General features: G+C 36.7%; 5 protein-coding genes across 6 annotated transcripts in view; 4 read left to right on the top strand and 1 right to left on the bottom strand.

Moving 5' to 3' along the window:
- Positions 1-1,028, top strand: part of LOC110042623 (carbohydrate sulfotransferase 3-like) — a 4,336-nt gene extending 3,308 nt beyond the window's left edge. Inside the window, exon 2 of the mRNA XM_020747990.2 lies at positions 1-1,028. This exon is cut by the window's left edge and continues 1,786 nt beyond it. The gene's annotated coding sequence lies outside the window, so the exon portion shown is untranslated.
- A 650-nt stretch (positions 1,029-1,678) lies between these two features.
- On the top strand, positions 1,679-6,358 carry LOC110042636 (uncharacterized). The gene is made up of 5 exons (XM_020748006.2): positions 1,679-2,075; positions 2,545-2,631; positions 5,029-5,187; positions 5,352-5,438; positions 5,811-6,358. Exons 1-5 carry the CDS (start codon positions 1,911-1,913, stop codon positions 5,997-5,999), a joined length of 687 nt encoding a protein of 228 aa, XP_020603665.2. The 5' UTR covers positions 1,679-1,910; the 3' UTR covers positions 6,000-6,358.
- Positions 6,359-8,082: 1,724 nt separating this feature from the next.
- Positions 8,083-10,631, top strand: LOC110042638 (uncharacterized). The gene is made up of 4 exons (XM_020748008.2): positions 8,083-8,252; positions 8,786-8,866; positions 9,258-9,416; positions 10,260-10,631. The coding sequence occupies exons 1-4, from the start codon at positions 8,148-8,150 to the stop codon at positions 10,485-10,487; spliced, it is 573 nt and encodes a 190-aa protein (XP_020603667.2). The 5' UTR covers positions 8,083-8,147; the 3' UTR covers positions 10,488-10,631.
- A 791-nt stretch (positions 10,632-11,422) lies between these two features.
- On the top strand, positions 11,423-16,411 carry LOC110042637 (synaptobrevin homolog YKT6-like). Of its 2 annotated transcripts, XM_020748007.2 has the most exons (8): positions 11,423-11,615; positions 12,305-12,387; positions 13,444-13,544; positions 14,006-14,064; positions 14,226-14,271; positions 14,542-14,607; positions 14,977-15,078; positions 15,744-16,411. In XM_020748007.2, exons 1-8 carry the CDS (start codon positions 11,515-11,517, stop codon positions 15,777-15,779), a joined length of 594 nt encoding a protein of 197 aa, XP_020603666.1. In that variant the 5' UTR covers positions 11,423-11,514; the 3' UTR covers positions 15,780-16,411. The 2 variants fall into 2 exon arrangements, with proteins under 2 accessions (XP_020603666.1, XP_089140093.1); XM_089283967.1 differs by lacking the exons at positions 14,977-15,078; positions 15,744-16,411 and having other exon boundaries at positions 14,542-14,865.
- An 857-nt stretch (positions 16,412-17,268) lies between these two features.
- LOC110042640 (ATP synthase F(0) complex subunit e, mitochondrial-like) lies at positions 17,269-21,542 on the bottom strand. Its single transcript, XM_089283981.1, has 4 exons — positions 21,405-21,542; positions 20,266-20,320; positions 17,724-17,825; positions 17,269-17,471 (listed from the first exon to the last, which is right to left on the bottom strand). Exons 1-4 carry the CDS (start codon positions 21,432-21,434, stop codon positions 17,458-17,460), a joined length of 201 nt encoding a protein of 66 aa, XP_089140107.1. The 5' UTR covers positions 21,435-21,542; the 3' UTR covers positions 17,269-17,457.
- Positions 21,543-21,658: the final 116 nt, after the last annotated feature.

The raw sequence follows: 21,658 nt of genomic DNA, 5'->3' as shown, positions 1-21,658 counted from the left end.
CGATACTTCAATAGCTTTAGTTAAAAGATCTAGCTAATGTCCTAATATTGTAAGGTTTTTGCTTCTGTAATTTCCTACATGTAGTTCTTGAAATGAAGATTCGGAAATATTTCAGGTTTGTTCTACAACCGAGTTACACTGTTTGTGAGCTGGTAGCCTAGCTTATGGCAGCTTTCGTCTGACTTATTAAAAGGAGGGTTGACTAATAACCGGGAATCTAGGAAGTGAATTTAATTAGATCTTGTTCATCTCTGAGAATTGTAACGAGGAAACAGAACTACTAACAAAGTAAAAGTATCGAATAACTATTAAAGAGCACGAACCTTCACCAGTCCCAGGCGGTCTGTTTTTCTCTTTTTGTCGTGGGATTTAAATTTTGTTCAAAAGGCTTTTTGAGTGGGCTTTTTTCCCAGGGGTTTATTGCAGGACCGAATCTAAGCCTACAAGTGACATTAACACATAACAAGCTGTTCGATCATCAGGTAGGCCATTATAGGGAATGAATGAAGAATGAATGAATGAATGAATGAATGAATGAATGAATGAATGAATGAATGAATGAATGAATGAATGAATGAATGAATGAATCTTTAATTAAGTGTCAATGGTATTTAGCTTAAAAAAAAAAACTAATTGGAGACATTATTTACATCTTGAAATATACCTTTGCTACATAAAGATAAAATTATTTACAATTTAATTCGAAACAAAAACCCTTAATAGATAAATAAAATGTACCTTAGCTATCTAAAGTCAAAATTATTTACAATTTAATTCGACACAAAAACCCTTAAAAGATAATCAATCAATCAATCAATCAATCAATCAATCAATCAATCGATCAATCAGTCAGTCAAACAATTAATCGATAAATAAATGAAAGAAAGAGTGTTCTTTACTGGAACCTTAATCCTCCACCATCTCCTGTGGTTATTCCAGGCAGCCAGTATTCTTTTTGATTTAATCATTACCTTTTTCTGTCTATAAAATGTAACTATGAGTACAAATAAAGGTGCTTGTTGATGATCTCATTGATGTTGGTGCTGTTGGTGCTATTCCTCCCCACCCCTCCCCCATCCCCCCATTCCCCCATCTCTCTGGGGCTCCACACCGAGCTCGCTATGTAGCAAGGTCACTGTTTTCGTGAGGCTGTCTCGCATTCTCGGCATTCGCTCATTGTCAAACCCAGAGCTTTCGATTAAGAGTACAGGGAAGAACTAAAGGGTCGGAAATGGTATTTTGAAACTATTCTCTAATTCCGAGTTAACTCCTCGTGACTAGCGCAAGTCTGAATATCTCTTATACAAAGGGGTTTTTTCAAGGAGAAACTTCTAAGAAATTAAAAAATCCCCGGTTTAGCGTGTAATTCCGGCCTCCGTGAATATTGTACAATCATTCAATATCAAAATAAAGAAGAAACGAACATTAATCTCGCTCAACAGCGAAGGTTTTCTAAGATTTAACCTACCCTGTCGTGTTTATTTTTTGCAGTGGAAAGGAAGTCAAATGTGTTCAACATATAGATATATAGACCGCTTTAATCAGAACCGAAATCGAAAATGGAAGTATATCAAGGGGGACGCTTGACTGACCACAGCTTCTTCAATCTATTTTTAACTCTGATAACCGGAAAGGTAGTCGACCGAACATAAATTCCAAAACTCGGAACCATATAACCATGACTGCGAAAGGTAGAAGATATGATTGTTTGCGAAAGGTGACGCGAACAAAGCGAAAGTAAAAGTGTTTTCGAATCTATTTAGGCGGAAAAAGGCATGAACTTAGTACTAAGCGATGCTTCGTCAGAGAACGTCCCGTGACATTCCTAAGACCGGGGGCTTTTCCCTTTTCACTATGATATCGTGTATAAATGTTCAGCGCTAGTCGGGCAGCTGTATTTACTATTAACGATGGACAAGGTTGAAGAGACGCGCTTTCTAGAAATTACACAAGTGTTTGGCAGTTCAGCGGTGACTGATGAAAAGAAACTTGTGCTAACTGAGGAGGATCTGAACACAATATTCAGTTTGCTGGATCAACTCAATGAATCCCAACAGCTATTGTCAAATGTTCTGGTAAGAATATTTACAATGTGTGTTTATTATCGGTTCAAAAGGTACAGTTCTGAAGCCAAGGGTCCTTGTTGAATTACAAAATTGGTCTCGATAGCAGAACAGAAAATAGCGGTGTTTGACGAAGAAACTTTTCTTCGTCCAGAAGAGTACAGTTAGATCAAGAGCACAAATCTTAGGACGATAAAAATGATTCCTTTCTATGTAATTTGCATTGTTTGTTTGTTTATACCGTGTTAAAGAAAGAGTAATTTCTCGCTCCCGTGCAAATATTTTGGTTATCATTGTTGATTACACATAGAGCCGGTCTGTTATGATACACTTATTTTTTAAACTAGTGGGGAAAATTGAAACGTATTGAATGTCGTTTAAGCTGTTTCACTTAGATAGCAGATATATGATATTCAGTCTGTGATAACGTAGGTGTGATATAATGTTGACTTAACTGAATAAATTGCTTTCCGTATTTTAGACACCATTACTTCAGCGTCACAAAGTTGATGTCGACATTGTAAATTTGCTGCAATTTCCAGAACTAAGAAGATCTTTCATAAAAAGGGTAAGTGAAACTGTTAATTCATATTCAGCCATTTTCCTTTATGCAGCCGTAGCGGGTGGTGGTGGGGGATTCCCCATATCCCATGCGTGACTGCGACTCATTACATCATTGAGTTGACGCAGCGGAACTATAGGGAAATATATTTTAAATTTGTGATGGATTGAAGTTTTCAGTTTCGTTTTCAATGAACAAGAAGATCTGTTAGATCTTATAACCGCGCGTTTAAAATTTAACTGTTTTCTTAGTATTACAGTCGCAACGCAGTGCATATTCCAAAGCAATCTTTGATGATTCATTGATTACTGTAGACATCACAGCACTTGATCAACACAAACTCTATTATCGCACCATCAGTCGTAGCCGTTGTGACATCTCCGATGACGTAATAGTCTTAATCTGGAACTTTCTTCGGGATATGTATGGGAATGAAGATACGAACACTATTACAAACCGCTTTCTTTCTTTAAAGTCACGATTAAATTTAATTGTTTTTTCCCTTGAGTTAAGGGTTAGCAAAGAAGTCACACGAGTCACATAATTCAAGAATTGTGTTATCTACGGCTATCTTTAGTACGGTGGTTATTTCCCTACCAATGACGTAATCTTTGCACGTTCTGACACGTTCTTTGCTTGGCTTGCAAATATTTAATTTTCCTTCCGATCTATGAACTGGCTGCGATGAAACAGTCAAAGGATTTACTTCATTTGCGTAAAACCACAAGAAATAGTCACAAAATTACAAATAGATTAATGACCGTCGCTTCTGCCGAAATAAACTTGCAAAGCAAACACGATCGTATTTGTCACGTAGCGAAAGTGAAAGCTGCAACGTCAGCGCATTCCATGGCTGACGTAATACCTTTTTTCAGCGTATTTATTATTCCCTTTAAGTCCAACGCTTTGATAAAACGAAAAGAAAAGATATTTTACCCACAAAAAAGAAAACAATATCCGTAAAATTGTCCGTGTATTTATGTTTTAACAGCTTCTGGCGGAAAAACATCACACGTTGCGTGACTCAAAGTTTGGCCGAGCGGAGGTCTGCGTCTGGTCACCGACAAAAAAAAACAAGAAGATCTGTTAGATCTTATGAAGTGAAGTGAAGTGAAAGACTTTATTTAATGAGGGTGACCCGTGACAGTAACTTATAACCGCGCTTTTAAAATTTAACTGTTTTCTTAGTACTACAGTCGCAACGCAGTGCATATTCCAAAGCAATCTTTGATGATTCATTGATTACTGTAGACATCACAGCACTTGATCAACACAAACTCTATTATCGCACCATCAGTCGTAGCCGTTGTGACATCTCCGATGACGTAATAGTCTTAATCTGGAACTTTCTTCGGGATATGTATGGGCATGAAGATACGAACACTATTACAAACCGCTTTCTTTCTTTAAAGTCACGATTAAATTTAATTGTTTTTTCCCCTTGAGATAAGGGTTAGCAAAGAAGTCACACGAGTCACATAATTCAAGAATTGTGTTATCTACGGCTATTTTTAGTACGGTGGTTATTTCCCTATCAATGACGTAATCTTTGCACGTTCTGACACGTTCTTTGCTTGGCTTGCAAATATTTAATTTTCCTTCCGATCTATGAACTCGCTGCGATGAAACAGTCAAAGGATTTACTTCATTTGCCTAAAACCGCAAGAAATACTCGCAAAATTACAAACAAATTAATGACCGTCGCTTCTGCCGAAATAAACTTGCAAAGTAAACACGATCTTATTTGTCACGTAGCGAAAGTGAAAGCTGCAACGTCAGCGCATTCCATGGCTGACGTAATACCTTTTTTCAGCGTATTTATTATTCCCTTTGAATCCAACGCCTTGATAAAACGAAAAGAAAATATATTTCACCCACAAAAAAGAAAACAATATTCGTAAAATTGTCCGTGTGTTTATGTTTTAACAGCTTCTGGCGGAAAAACATCACACGTTGCGTGACTCAAAGTTTGGCCGAGCGGGGGTCTGCGTCTGGTCACCGACAAAAAAAAAAAATAATAAACCACGGGTAAACCTAGAACCGCGCTCGGCCCATGGCCGCGCGGTTAATAAGTTTCTGACGAGTGTTTGGCTTATAAAGTGAAAGCGCGGTAGGAACGTTTACTATATCACTTTATATTTAACGACTGGATATTCTGAAAACTGGAAGTGAAACCATAGAATTTTAATGAAGGTAAACGTCAGTGGCGGATCCAGACCTTGAGCTAAGGGGGCTGGGGCGGTTTGTTTTGCTTGCCCTACCGGTTTCTCTTCCTTCTGTGACTTCTTCTTTTTTTACCCAAAGTAAGGGGGGGGGGGGGTGGCCGATCGCTAGCTAAAGTAAATTTACAGAAAACAAATGATCTGAACTAATCAACGCTGAACCTTTTTCTCTTTAACACAGGATACAGATGCAGGAATCTTGAAAGATGACCTCCAGCAATTCCAAATGTTTCAGGTGGCAATGAGACTGGTGACTAAGAGTGTGGATGAGAGGAGAATGGAACTGAGTGACAAGGTGTACTCACTGCTAATTGATATGGCAAGCATAATCTGGAGAGTGGTGAGGGATTACTGCTTCATTTTACTTTCTTTTTTAATTTTCCTTTCTTGGTTACTTACTGCTGGTTTACATTTTAATTTCTTTTAATTTTGTGGTTGTAAGAGGAGATAGGGGATTCAGATTCAGATTAATTGACCACATATTCATTTACGTTTTTTTAACAGCTGAGAGAAAACGACATTTTGCCTCCGGAGCCACCACGATCAGAACATCTGGAGGAGGAACTCAACAAAACTACCAGAGAATTTCTGGTAAGTATCCTTTAGTGTCCGAATCAGGAGCCGTACGGCCTAAAAACGTAATGACATTTTAATCTGTAACTATAAGTATTTATGTAAGGAGTTCCTTTCGCGTTGCAAACAACATTCATTCAGGAAACAAGAGGGCAGTGATCATTCGACTCATTTCTACTCTACACCCTTTAAGAGTATGAAGTCTAAAGATTGAAAAATATCATTTATCTCATTCGTTTTTCCGATGGCTGAGATATCTAGAACTAGTTGTAGCTTGCATGGGCCGGAAACAGTGAGTTTGCATCTTCTCAGCACTAAGGGTCTCAGGGCCAGAAAACCTGCTGTTTGTTTTGGAGTAGTCATTAAGCGATTTTTATTTCTTTCCTGCAGGAAGTTTTTGGTGAGCACAACAGAGAAAATGTATTGACTGCAGAAATGACAATTGAAGACGATTTCACTGACAACAGAAGCGCTGACTTGAGAGCGATTTATGACGTCAGAAATTACGTCATTGTCCAAGGCCTTGGTTCATTCTTGTTGTTGAACTTCCAAAGAGATTTGGGTCATCTGACTGAATGAAATCCTACTGATTAAAAGCACTAAAGATGGTCCACAAGTGAAACAGAACCAGAGACAGAGAGAATAAAGGCTTTATTAAACGCTTGTCTTAAGCTAATTTAAGCAATATAGGTATCTAAAGGTGTAGTCTCTAGAAATACTTAAATCTTGGCTTGTTGTAATATATTCAATATAGAGTTATCATGAGGTATTTATTAAAGTGTACAGTAAGAAAAGTATCCCTGATAACACACATAAATACATACAGAGATCACGATATTCAGAGCCTTACACTATACCCACTAAGAGAAAGATTTACGTGACTATAACTGCTCTAGTAATATTAATAATATCAAATAAAGATTGTATTGTTTTCTTAACAGAGACAGTCTGGTGCATATATAAAATTAATTGCGTTTATTAACAAGGTACAGCACAGAGAAGTATTGCAAATTTGGAATCGACAGGAACATTTTTTGTTCGTACTCGTGTCATTTTAAGAACTTTTGATTTTAACACGCCAAGTCATGCAATGATACTCTTGAATAAAACGGAATAATTTCTGCTTAAAAAGAGACTGCAGCTTTCAAATGAAAAGTCTAAAAGGCACGAGTGCGGATCGGAGAAGCGCAGTACAAGTACAAACTGCAATGAAGATTTTCAAAGTTAGTATCAAGAATCTCGAACACTACCGATGATCACCCGAGGTATTTCGACGTCGACCGACTTTCAAAGCTTTCTTGATTTATTTATAACAAGCTTTATGAAATATCCGGAGATACTTGAAGCCCTTGTGTAGCATAAGTCAGTAAAAAGACTACCTCTTTCAAGTAAATATTAAGTAATCTCATGATTTTTCTCATGCGAGTGTCTGAAACAAGCGCATCGGGCAAAGTTTGTGAAGACTTAAAATTGTATTCGTGCCCAGTTAACTGTTCAGTAAATTGTTCAATATTTATACTCACGCTTCATCAACTGCAGTCGATTCACTTGATTACCAACAATAATAGTTGGTCAGGGTTTCTAACTCAGAACAAAAGTCATCATATTATCACTCGATCGTTTCAAATTGTTATTTTAACGTTCACTTGGTCTCAAGATATATACCCATTTAGTTTTATACTCCATTTTCCTTATCGGTTCACACAGAAATATTGTATGTAGTACGTTTAACCCTCAGCTCACATTCTAACATATACCCCCTCGCTGAAACCTAATCAGAAGCATGATAAGCAGTAATTAAACCTACCTTTTTCATATTTTACTATACACAATTTACGGCATTTTCAAAACAAGTGAGATAATGCGTTCCCTTATCTTAGATAAGGATCATTTTATGACCCCAGAACTTGGCGTGACTGCTGGTGACATCACTTGGGTGAGTCTATTCAAAACAGGATGCGATTCCAACCGGATGTCTTATTTTTAAAACGTTCCTCGGTTCACAGGTCATTGATAAACTACCTTCTATCAATTGGATGAAACGATTTTCATGTTCTTTTTCTGATCTGTTTTCCAAAATAGCAGTGCAGATTTATATTTTGACAGATTGTCAGGCAATATTTTTAATTTTGGATTTTTTTTTTTCAGTTTTTATGTGTAGGGCTGTCACGAGTCAACCTGTAATTAAGTGGCACGCGTCACAGATTCGCAGAAACACAGGAAACTGAAATTCACTCAACTGGATCAAAAAGTGTTTTTATGCTTAATACATCTGACATGATCTAAGATAATAAACAGATCGATTGCTTCGATAATTAACATAACTAAACCGATAGCGTTCGTTCGGAAGAGCATTAACTTTACCGTATTCAATATCCATCAAGATGACGCGAAGCATACTGTACAACAAGGCTTTCAAGCGACTTTCAGAATGTTTAGCTTTTCTTTTCTAAACACAATTATATCATTACGTACGCTACTCCAGCCCCACCCAGAACTTCCAGGAACACGTTCCGTTACAAAATAGGCATTAGGCTTTATTCTTAAACACACCTCGTGACTTATCATGGCTTATTTACATCTCGGGATTTTCCCTTTCGAACCCGGCCCGGATACATAAATACCCTGACATTGAAGAAGATGTTCATTAGTAGTCTACGGATCAAGGCTAACAACTAAAGTGTGCAAGATCGACCTCGGGGATAAAACACAAACATCACGTCAACCATGAAAGACGAAAAGAGATTGCATTTCACTCCATCAGATGTGCAAACACTCCGAAGCTTTTGCGTAGAGTTGGATCGCTTGCAAAAGCAACTCGAAGATGAGCTGGTAAGGCTTTCTTGAACAGTATAGTCGATAATGTTTCATACTCAAGCAGACAGAACAGCGTGTTTCAGGCGGCAACCACTTTGTTCCTAAACAAAGGACTTTTTATTATTGAACAGTTAGTATTTGGAACTTTATGGATAGTTATGTTAGAACTTTTTAATCAGTATCTGCTTTTAAATTTAACATGAAACGTAAACTGGTCAACTATTTTATAGATTCTTAAATATTAGTCTAAATATTTTTTTTAGGGTCCTTAAAGTAGATAATTTATTGTTGCCATCTTATTTTTATTGTTGTACTTGTTTAAATTTAATTTATTGTCTTTGAAAAGCCTCTTAGGGGAAAGTCAATAAAGTACGTATGTATGTAAATTTAAAGAGTGATTATTAAAAAGGAATCCGTTACAGTGAACAGGGAATTGACTACTACTAACTGACAATTTTAACTTACTAGTTTTCTATCCAAATATTCAGTAAAAGTGTTTGAGGAAACGTATATTTTTCATGCATTTTGCTTCTTTTTTTTTTTCACAGAAGCCCAAGTTACCAGCCAGTCTTGGTGACCATATAAAGCTCGTGCAGTTTGAAGAACTCACAAAGTCTACCATCGATAGGGTAAGAACGAAAATGAAGCTTGCCATCACGCGTTGAAAAGAACGCTTGATTGCATGTTGACGAAAATGAAAAAATCAAATTGATAAGACAGCTACAACAGTCACAAACATAATTTAATTAATCACACTGAGAAAAAGGTCGCTTCCTATTGTAGCTTCTAGATAAAAGATCAACCATCTTTTATTCGTTTAATGTCTTCAATTGTGTAGTGAGACGTTGCGCGACGAGCGCTAATTTTCTATTAGAAAAAGGCTGAGAAATAAATCCCCGTATTTCGTTGCTTAACTTTTGAACTGATATAAAACCAATTACCTCATAAAAAATATCCCGTAAATTAAAAAGTTCCAATTTCTGCGAAATTAAAACGTTTTTACGCTTCTTTTTTACTTAGGCGACCGACGCGGGAATACTTAGTGACGAAATACAGAGATTCCTTAGAATCGCAAGAGCCGTGAAACTGATCAAGAGCTCAAGTGATGACGAGATAGAAAAATTAAGCGACCGATTAGAATCATATTTAATTGATATCTCAACTTTTATGAAAAGAGTGGTGAGTAATATTTTTTCTTTCTCTATTATTGCTCTTTTATGTGCTCGGTTCCCCCCCCCCCCCCCCACCCCGCCACGAGGGGAGGGGAAGGGGAGCGTACTCCCTTGTATGGGCTATATAAGTATGTGCGGACGCAAAGGACATGGTTTTCAGCCGTTTTGGTCAAAAATAGGGCATCGATTTTGGCTATTTGCTCATAAATAGGGTACAGTTTTTGTAATCTAGTTTTCAATTGGGTATGTTTTTTAGAAGAAGCTACTTTTTCATCATTATCGATAAGACCATCAACAAATTAAAGGCCCTTCATAAATTATGTTTAGGGCAACTGTGCTAGCCACAACGGTCATAAATAGGGTTTACAATTTTTGGTCAGGTTATAAATGTGGTAGGAAAAATCGCAGATTTTGGTCATAAATAGGGTGAGGGCTTTGGGAAGCGGTCCGCACACCCCGACCCAATTTTTCTGGGAATACCCCCCACCCGCCCCCCTCGGGGCTTGGCCCCATTAGGAATTTTTGGGACACGGGGTATTAAGGGAAAAAATTAACCGGATACGAGATATTTAGAGATCTTCTAGGATATCGAGTGTGAATATATTGTTTGTTTTTGAAACTGAATTTCACGGTCTCTGCGGGATATTTGGGTCAAAAGTTAACGGGATATGGGAAACTTAGACCCACTTATACAGTCGGTCTGCCCTACACGTCTGCCCTACACTGTAGGGCAGACGTCTTCCTCGTTTTGCGTAACTCACACGCCGGGTAGAGAAAAGCAAATTCCAGGTTGATTTTGGTTAGGCGTCAAATGAGGTTTTGACTTGCATTTCTTGTTTATTCATTGCAGCTACGAGAAAACAGAATTTTGCCACCACAGCCACAAGACTTAAACGGCTTAAAAGAGCGACTGGACGAGTATACGCGGTCGTTCTTGGAAGTGGTCGACAAAGAAAACACAGAGAGCGGTAACATCAAAGACTCAGTCGTGGATGACGTCAGAAATTACGTGGTTGTACGGACACTGGCACAAGCAATGCTGATCTTTAAAGGCGGTCTTGGTCATGTGATTGGATAGATCCTTTGACTGTCTTGAGCCTGCTGCTCGAAATAAAAACTGCGTTAGCTATATATATAGTTTATATTTATTGTATTTATAACGTATTTTGTGTTAAAAAGTTAAACAGATTTTGAAAAATAAAATAAGAAATATTAATTGTAACTGTCGTTGGACAATTTGTTTTCTCACAGATCGGTCATTTTCCCTCTTTTCATTCTACTCCGCCGCTATTTTTCTCGCTTCGCTTATCACCCAAAAAATAGCAAGTCGTTGCTGCTTTCGTGGGCAAAAAAAATGACATGGCCTATAACAAGAGACTATGATCCTTCCTATAATCAAATGAACAGGAAAATACTGCGTAGTGTAGTGGTTCTTCTTGTACAAACAAAAGTTTGGTCAACAAAGGTGTTCTCATACAGCATAAAGAACGCCATTTTCGCAGCACACACGCAACGAGTAATGAGTAATCGTGAGCGGGCAAAATAGCCCCCTAGCGCACGTTGGGTGGGCAATCACAGTGCAGGATTTGGTTTGCTACCACAGCCATAAATACGGATGAATCACTCAGCCACGTAGCGCAAATACACGTCACCAGAAATCCACACAGCCCTCGGCTTTGTGGAGCATCACAAATGCGCATTTGATACTCAGATGTAGTGATATGCAGATTGTGTTTATGCCTCGGTTTTTCTTTTGTTTTGTCGGTGTGGTGAAATGTTTATTGGTGAATTTCTTTTAAGGTTATCGTGTCGAGTGGATGATTAGTATTTTATGGGAGCTCCGCTCTTAGGCTTAGCCAAATCTGTTTATTACAATCGAACTTATTACGAACATCTCCTTTCTCCAAACGAGTCAACGAGCAACCAAATTAGAATCTATTCCGCCTTTTGAAAAATCTGTTTCCGGTTGAGATTTTTTCCGGTGACGTCATTTCCAAATTTCACATAAGGGAAGGCTACCAAGCCTCGGTAGTGCTTGAACAAGAAAACTTTCGAGAAGAAGGGGTCTTTAGTAAATGAAATCAGTGTACTAAGATAATCTAAGGATGAAATTATATGCGCTAAGTGTCTTACGAAAAGATGCGAAGTCAAAGACGTTAGTGTCCGCCTTTGATCTTCAATCATTTGGGTATTTTCAAAGATCAAGGTAAGCTTGTGGTGGGTTGATTCTGAGAAATTTGCCTTCTTTAAAATAGTTGTATAAAATCCTTCAAAACTCAAACTTAGATTTGACTGTAAACCGGCTATCTACTGAAGTAATTGCACTGAATCTGTCCCTTGCATTTCTTCTACCATTCCTTAAAAAAGTATAATGTAATTTTGTAAATAGCAAGATACTCATTAATTGAGACGTTCTGTCTGTAGCTTGCAGAACGTGAACAATCAGTGATCGGAAAATCAATCGATGCCAGTTGATGGCAATCGATTGATATTGACAATCGATGAGCAATCGAACGCGAATGTTTTTGTGATTATCGATTGTCGTCGATTATCAATTGTTTCATCGATTTCCAACAGAAATTGATTGCTTTATTTTACTGACATCGGTTATTCATTTAATTCGTTTGCTTAAAAACACTTGTTTTCTCTTATATAAGCTTAATATGTTTTGGTTTAACAACAACAACCATGATGATGATCTTGCTTAAAAAAAACGTCTTAAGAGTTATAGATAAATTAGGATTATAGTGAGGAATAAATCTCAGAACAGTATCTGCACTCAAGAAACCCTGATTTTTCTTTGTTGTATTTTTGTGTGCATGGTTCTCCATACAGTGAACATTTTGTGCAGGACACGTAATATATTTGTAAAAGAAATGCACTATTCTTTTGTAGTGTAAAAGAATTTATGCAGTTTACCAGTCAAATACTTGTGGAGAGAACAAGAACAAATGAAAGAGCTTCAGTGAAAGAACAAGGTGTAGTGCACAGTAAATGTATTCAAAAAAAGAAAAAAAAAAACATTCCATTGTCAATGTGGGGTTAACAGGGGTAGTTGGTTACTTAGGTAAGCAAGGCAAGCAAGGCAAGCAAGGCAAGGAAAGTATAAGAATATTACTTATACTTACCTTGTACTTACTTTGCCTAATAACCGGTAATAATAAGTTTATGTGCCCTTTGGACATGTGTATTGGATGCATTAATTGGCATGTACATGACTACGTGTACATACAGTACGCTGAAACTAAAGATTCATGTAGCTAATTGAAAATGTGTAGTCTGATTAGGTTGTACACCTGTTGTTCATGAAGCTGTGTTCAAGGTGATTCTTCAGGATTGCATTGTGCATCCCTACTGCGCATGATTTTTGCATCATTAGTGTGTGCGGGTACAAAACATAAGAGATTTCCCTCAAACTACGCTCGGCAGTGAAATAAATGATAGTTTTCTCTTAAACAAGCATGGTGACCCCACGTTTTAATGCATGAATTTAATCATCTTAAGGAATAAAACCTCCCTTTCTTATCCCTTGACACTCTGTTAAAGATCATGGCCATGCCATTTGACTTAGAGAGAACATGAGCTGCAGGTGAGGGTTCTCTCAGCCATTTTCAGGAGCGACATGGCACATGTATGATCTTTATCATGTTATGAAGACATGGAGTTTGTATCCATTTATAAAATTGCTCTGAGTTAAAATGCACAGGAGCAAGGTTAAAAACACACTTTACATTCGTGTATGCGAAAAAAAAAATGTGCACTGCTAGCCATCAAGTCATGTCTATTTTTTGTACATAACTGTGATAAAAATAGCTTTTTATGAGAAAAATACCCAAGAGAATCTTAGCTAGGTGTACATTTACACATGTATTTTTATGTTATAGAGATGCACATCTAAACGTTATAATATTTCTTTTTGTTACAGTATTTGTTTGTTTATTTATTTATTTATTTATTTATTTATTTATTTATTTATTTATTTATTTATTTATTTTGACTGAAATAATATTGTTTGCATATCTTTGCTTTTGTAGAATATGTGTGCCATGTGTTTGTTAGGTCAGATTCTCTTGGAGGAGTTCTTGTCTCAGATCTTGAGTATCCACAAAGAGTTGTTTTTACACTTTTAAATAAAGTAAGTATTACCATTACCATTAAAATGGATAAATGAAGTGTTCATATACATGTATTTTGTGATTATTAGCAGGATACATGCACTGGTGATATCTCTCCGACCCAAAGCTTGGTAAAATGACATCAGTTATAAACTTATTGTTTTGCTTGTGAATGAAATGGTTGGCAGATGGGAAGAGGGGGGTAATACATGTACATGTACTTGCTTTAAAGCATGAACTTATGAGAGAGGGGGCTTATTTGAAAGGGGGGAGCACAATAGGAGAGTTATGGTTTTAAAAACAGAACGTTTTAATTTTAAGAAGTCCATATTATATTAATAAAGAACTGAGAAAAAAAGAATATATAACAATTAGGACTTGTCTGTAAATCTACATGTATCAGGTTTAGAGATTTCTGCCAGTGATTATTACCTGTATTATAAACTTTAAGTTATATAAATTAAATCTTGTTTTTTAAAAGGTTCTAGAGGATTTCTCCCAGAAATTTTCACCTTCAGTTTGGAAAACAGCAGAGCCAAAGTAAGTACATTAAATTGTACATACATGCATATAACAACACATACTACACTAACTGCAATTAACAACATGTATTGAATTTGTTTTAAAATTTTTGACGCTGATAATAATGACATCAATTGGATACAATTTTGACTCTCTGTCATTCTTTTCACTCTGTTTAGTTCAATAACTTGGCCAGAATGTGAGAAATATTTGCAAGATTATCAGGTATATTTAAAATATATTTAATGTAGATTTAAAATTTATTTAATGTTTTTTAGTGGCATTTAAATTGTCGGGAGTTATTCACACAGTCAAAAGCGTCCAGTCAGCGCTACACAGTTTACTTACCATACCGTAATGCCTATGCAGTGGACTTACAGTTTGCTAAATATTTTGTATTGTTCTTTTAAATACATACTACCTATCAAGTGACTGTTAACTAGTTAAAAATAATAACAGGAAATAATAATTTTTCTTGTATTATGATTGTGACAGAATCCAAGAGAAGCTGATGCAATGACAAAAGTACAAGCAGAACTAGATGAAACAAAAATAGTCTTAGTGAGTTTTCAAAAGAAATTAATTTCCTCAAAGAGCTGTGTAATAGTCTTAATAATCTTTTTTCCCCTCCCCTCTCCTCCACCCACTACATGTCGAAATTCTGGGAGTTTTTTTCTTTCTTTCTTTTTTTTTGATATACTGTAACTTCTCAGCCTGTCTCCAAGCACTCCATAACCTGTTCATTCCTAAGTGAAGTTCTAACAAAAGGAATGTACACTGTACTCTAGCTTCCAGAGCAAATTTATGCCAACAGTTCATTTATGAGTCTATAGGATACATATGCAATTACCTGCATTCTGTTTCTTCCTGGCAACAAAGAAATTCTTTGAGTTTTCATGTGCATCTATGCAATTTGTTTTATCCTGGCAGCATAACACAATTGAAGCCGTGCTACAAAGAGGAGAGAAACTTGATGATCTTGTAGAGAAGTCTGAAGGATTAACCCTGCAATCAAAAGCCTTTTACAAAACTGTAAGTGAAATAACTTGGATTTATTTTATTTTAAGCTACTCATTACTAGTCAGACTTTTAGCTACAGTGTACAATGTACTAATAGCATACTGCTTGCTGTAGCCTTTATTGCAGGTAAAAGGAGGTCATGTAACTCTTTGTCTACTGAGACATTTTGAATCGTGTGACGTCAATCATTATGTCACTCAGCAATGTACATAATTTAACAAAATACAGAAAACTGACCTAAGGATTTTTGTTTTCTTTCATCTGTAATGATCATGCTTATAGACATTACAACACCAACAACTCATTCATCGTGGAACACATCTACAGTTGTGTTTTTAGTATGTTTTTAAGAAAGCCTCTCACTCTTCCCTGTGTTACAACTACATGTACAAATGGGCATGGATGTGGTGGACATTACAGGAACCAGAGAAATTCTTGGATAATTGCAGTGATTATTGGCTCTGTTGAACTCAGTTTGTTTTACAAGTTTTCAAGTCCAGTAGCCACTTGTTGTAAATAACCGAAATCAATGGTTTTTAGATATTCATGACTGTGCACCCTTAGAGTTCCCCCCAAAAAAGTAATGGTTGTTTCAATGAAGGTAGTCCAGCTGTAGTTGGGAATTTTTCCTCATTACCATGTTTTGTTATTTATCTACAATATTTTCTTTCCCACAGGCAAGGAAAACAAATTCATGTTGCTGTATACAATGAATTATTTCATGGAATCATCACAGAAGACTGTTATTTTTGTACATAATTATAGTGTTTTTGTTCTGAGATTTACAAAATACGAATAAATATAGAGCTGGTTATCCACAAAGGCCACTTTCGTTTTAAACTGACTTGGATCCAGGGCTCATGAGCAAAAACAAATTTAACAACAACAAATCACTTATTTATCCTTCAGTCTCAATGTGATTTCTTGTGTTATTCTTCCAAGCCTTGGAGCTAAGTTAAATATTTGGCTTTTTAGAAATGGCCTACAGAGCACTTTCACAGCTGCCCCAAAGGATTTGTTCCCCAAAGACAAATTTCATCAATCCAGGGGAAACCAACCTGGACAATGCAATGTCATGTAAACCAAACTCTGTTAAAAATCAACTTTTTTTGAGAGAAGTGTTGAATGTAATATTCTACACGTGTTCTTTATTATTTGGTGTTTCTACCATTTGTTGATCCTAATTTTGCATGCTGTGAAAACCACCGATCTGCTATACTTTATAATCAATGTAAATGTATTACATAAATTATGCAATTTAGATGAATTATGGATAGATATTTGAAGGAATACAACCATAATACTCATAGGAAAGAGCGGCAATTAAACTAGATCAACTGTTGAACTGTTTGTTGTTGTGTTTTAAACAATGAGCTACCAGAATATTGTGCTATGGTCATGATTTGAACAAATTTCCAGGCAAATTACATGTAGATAGCAACCCAATTTACAAATCCAAACAAACAAAACCTAGCAAAGCCTACTTTGTACATGTATTAAGGTAAATCTGACGACAGTCATTTGAGATTTTTATTCTCTGAGATGGTACCATGCCACAAATTTTAATCCCTAACATCATCCTCCTCTTTTTTAGATGTATCTGGCAAGCAATGTTAGGTGCACAGCTTAACAACACAATTGTAGAAGATATATAATTTTTTTTTTCTCCTCCAGCTTCTCAGCTCTCTGAAATCATAAATCTTTGAATCTGAATGACTAATCACACATGCTGATCAGCAGTCTGGATTTTCCTATCTGGACCCTGAATATGGACCACTGCAAAATTTCCATTTTTGGTAACTTTTCAAGCATTTTGTTACACCGTTAAACAACAAAAAATTGAAACATTCAACATAGAGTCAAACATTTATGCAAACAGTATCGCTTTTAGTTCCCGAAATGTCAAATGTACGAGTATGCCAGATTTGAACTGAGCAGCTTTAATCAAAATTCAACAACAAAGTTGTTTTCAAAGCAATACCATAGCAAAAAAATAAACACATTGTTTGCTGGCCTTGGTAAGTCAGTATTGGGAAAAACTGTGCCCTCAGTCTTAAGTACGGCCCTTGGCCACCATACTCAAGACCTTGAGCATGGCTTTTACCAATACGGACCTCCCAGCCAACAAATAACATATATAATATACTTCACTTTTCTTTGTATCTTTATGTGAACTGTTGGTAAACTATGACAAAGAGGAAGGACATTTTGTAAAAACTTTATTTCAACATTTTAGTCAGATACAAAGGATTACAGGCTGTATGACATTAACACCATATACTGCACGAAAGAACAGTACATTATAAGAGAGTGAAGGTTCAAAGACAACACACACTGAGAATGAATGAAAACTTCACAGTTCTCACAGTCACATTAGTTGAAGTGGCTCATCTAAAACAGGGGCACTGCAAAGAAAAGAGTGACATGTTAAAAGCAGTCAAGCTAAAAATCAGACAATTACACAATGTACCTCTGAGAAAATTGATCTTTTGTACCAAGTAAAATGTGTGCTAAAAATAACCCATGAATTTCCTTCCAAGTGTTGGCTTTAAGAAAAGAAATGGTGCACACCTAAGGCAAGGGGATTCTCTTGACCTTGGTGGGATTCAAAACATGATCCACAGAACATAACATATTTCAGGTACACACAAACAAACCTTTAGCAGCTTCAGCCTTTTTAATTGCTTCAAGCTCTGCTTTTTCCTTGGCCCTTGCAGCTTCCACCTCTCGTTCACGAGCTGCTATGGGTTTGAGGTACTCTGGGAAGAATTTCAAAGATAACCAATCAATCTGTTGTAATTGGCAGATGCTTCAGTGGCTTTTAGAAGAGATGCACATGATTGTACATGTATAATTGAAGGCATGAGCCATTAAAATGTCTACATGTAGATATCTCAATGAGGTATTTGAATAATACATACTGTACATCTGCAGTTAATTATGCTTCAGTGGAAGGTACAAAACGGTTAACAACAACTTGGTAATCATTACCAGAGCCATGTCTATTATTTATTCAGCTAATATTTACATGCAAGTCTCAAAATCATATACCAGTAAAATTTTAATACCTATAACAAAATGGGACAATTTGTGAATTACAGTTACACATTATACCTAAGGAAGGTGTATTGGACTCAGGACTGAGCAGTCTGGGTTCAAGTGCTTCCCCAGGTCATTGTGTTGTGTTCTTTGTCAAGGCACTTTACTCTCACATTTCTTCTCTCAAGCCAAGGGTATAACAAGGGATTCGTGAATTTAAAGTAAGTTTTCCTGCCCAGGACCTAACTATAGTTAACAAGAAGATCTGTTAGATCTTATAACCGCACTTTTAAAATTTAACTGTTTTCTTAATACTACAGTCGCAACGCAGTGCATATTCCAAAGCAATCTTTGATGATTCATTGATTACTGTAGACATCACAGCACTTGATCAACACAAACTCTATTATCGCACCATCAGTCGTAGCCGTTGTGACATCTCCGATGACGTAATAGTCTTAATCTGGAACTTTCTTCGGGATATGTATGGGCATGAAGATAAGAACACTATTACCAACCGCTTTCTTTCTTTAAAGTCACGATTAAATTTAACTGTTTTTTTCCCTTGAGTTAAGGGTTAGCAAAGAAGTCACACAAGTCACATAATTCAAGAATTGCGTTATCTACGGCTATCTTTAGTACGGTGGTTATTTCCCTATCAATGACGTAATCTTCGCACGTTCTGACACGTTCTTTGCTTGGCTTGCAAATATTTAATTTTGCTTCCGATCTATGAACTCGCTGCGATGAAACAGTCAAAGGATTTACTTCATTTGCCTAAAACCACAAGAAATACTGGCAAAATTACAAATAAATTAATGACCGTCGCTTCTGCCGAAATAAACTTGCAAAGTAAACACGATCTTATTTGTCACGTAGCGGAAAGTGAAAGCTGCAACGTCAGCGCATTCCATGGCTGACGTAATACCTTTTTTCAGCGTATTTATTATTCCCTTTAAATCCAACGCTTTGATAAAAAAAAAGAAAATATATTTTACCCACAAAAAGAAAACAATATCGGTAAAATTGTCCGTGTATTTATGTTTTAACAGCTTCTGGCGGAAAAACATCACACGTTCCGTGACTCAAAGTTTGGCCGAGCGGAGGTCTGCGTCTGGTCACCGACAAAAAAAAAATAAATAAACCACGGGTAAACCTAGAACCGCGCTCGGCCCATGGCCACGCGGTTAACAACAACAACAACAACAACAACAATTTATTTGTACCTGGACTATTGCATCTAGTGTTTACATGTACTTAACGTGCATGTAAAGACTACAGTGTCCATGTACATGTAACGTGTGTGCTCTGCTGCTACAGTGTAACCACAGTCAAAGCTCTCCTTACAAACACTCTGACTCATATTAAGCAGTGAAACCCAGTTAGAATTGTCACCCAAACTTGGAAATTAAATGTTCTTGTAAACAACCATAACCTTGCCGACCACTGGGAATTGCCAATTGTCCTTTTTCTTTGCCTTTTAAAGCTCTTGTACATGTAAACAACCACCCAAAGATTCTAATTAAATATTAGTCAGCACTTTAACCAAAGTGGAAACTACTTGATCACATTTATTGCCATAATCTTGATTTGCACTGTAAAACTATATGTGACAGTTATTTTTAATCTACTCTATCATGACATGGAGATCTAAAAGAAATGTACCGAATGTCATTTTTTCCCTCCCTGCACTTTAGCCATCTGATAACGTGAAACAATTTCCATGTCATGATCTCATGTACATTTCATCATGCAAATAAAAAGATACATATACACACATATATCTGTCATATACACTTTAAAGTGCACGATGATTTAGCTTCAGCCAGAAAAAAAGTGTTGTCCTGAGACAAGGGTAGAGTGCTTTATGCTAAAGCTCCATGGTTAGCGATCAGCCGTTAATTTTTTATTGTGTGGTCCCTTATGAAAATCAGTCTTGTACACAACCAATGTTAGGTATGACCACTTATTCAAGTATCCAAGGTGGGCCCTTGTAAGTCAGCTTTGACAGCATCAAAAATTGCAAGTAAATAAACCTGTCTGACAAATTTGAGAAGACACAACTTAAATTCCTTGAAAGTAATAAAATTCATTTACAGCTTTCTATTGCCACTGCTGCTAAGTAGTAATACAAGTATTACACAACAAAGGTAGCTTTACCATTTCTTTTGTATCCATATGCCAAGCCAACCAAGAGAGCTGCATATCTTGAAAACTGTGGAATAAAAAAATAATGTTGCATCTATTTTACATATACATATGGTATAGATTTAAATCTCTTATCATTATTCATCATTGAAGCACCAGCATGATACATGTATACCCTAAAGTTGAGTTTTATATTAAAGCTGGTATCCAGTCCTTTAGCATCCTAGCCGATTAGCCTCAAGCCTGTTAGCCCTCAATGATAACCAGAGGTCATCATTCAAACTTGAGTCCATAAGCCCCCAAATAAAACTGCCGATTATTCTTCAGTCACATGACTAACCAGAATGTTTGATAGTTGAGCAGACTATATACTTTTAAAAGCCCATTTCAACAATACAACATGGAGACCTTTACAGGGCAAAAAGGAGTACATGTACTTGAAGTTTACCTGGTTTTCATTCTAGTCAGACACAATCAGAGTTGTGCTCTAGAAACACCTGGGTGCCACAGGCGACTAACTTTTGCCTTTGGGTGACTGGAAAAACTTACTTTTTTATGTAAACTTAAGTGCTGGGCACCCATGATTTCACGGTTTGGAACTTTTGGGCTCCTTGTAATTCTTCTCAGACCACAGCCTCAAAAATCAAATGTAGCCAATTATAAGTCGATTTTAGTACTGTGTTGTAAATTATAAGCTTTTTAATGAAAAATAAATATCAAAATCTCGCTTTTCTATAAAACGCACTCGGTGATAAACGACCTATCTCTATCAAAAAACACGCTTGCCAACAAATGTATTTACTGAGTTCAAAAGACAATTATTTTGGAGGGGCTAACCGACTTCTGGTTGGGGGCTAACAGGCTTGGGGCTAATCGACTTGAGGACCAAGTATATTGATCACAAGTCCGATCTTCGAAGGCAATTCTTTACGTTCCACGTAAAGCCTGTCACACTACACAATTTATTGAAAGAGGCACAGCTAACAGAAATAACTGAATAACATTCAACAAAAACTAGGACCCTGAGACTAAAACCAAGGAAGGTTAAGCTGCTGAACATAGAATATATGCATAGCATGAGAAAGTCATGATCATTTGAAGTTGCCTTTAACAGGGAAATTCAGCATGACATTTTACAGGTTTCAACGTACCCGGATCGCTGGATTCACCTTAACAGGCATCTTCACCCTTCTTCTCTCTCGTAACACTCAGTAATTCCCTTGCAAAGTCTCCGCAAACGAGTTCCCTACACTAATCCAAGATGGCGCTCAGCTGTAGTAGAGAATCAGGCCCAGGATGCTTTTCAACCCGATAAACAACTTCGTTCCCAGGCAAGAGCCTGGGAACGAGGTTCCCGATAGAGCGAAAAAGTGGATTCAGTAGGGTACTTATGAGAAATCCCAAA

The sequence above is a fragment of the Orbicella faveolata genome, unplaced genomic scaffold (genome assembly GCF_042242905.1).
Source record: "Orbicella faveolata isolate gen_17 unplaced genomic scaffold, um_ofav_v1 contig_1, whole genome shotgun sequence".
Lineage (NCBI taxonomy): Eukaryota > Metazoa > Cnidaria > Anthozoa > Scleractinia > Merulinidae > Orbicella > Orbicella faveolata.
This window is presented reverse-complemented; position numbering and strand designations above follow the sequence as displayed.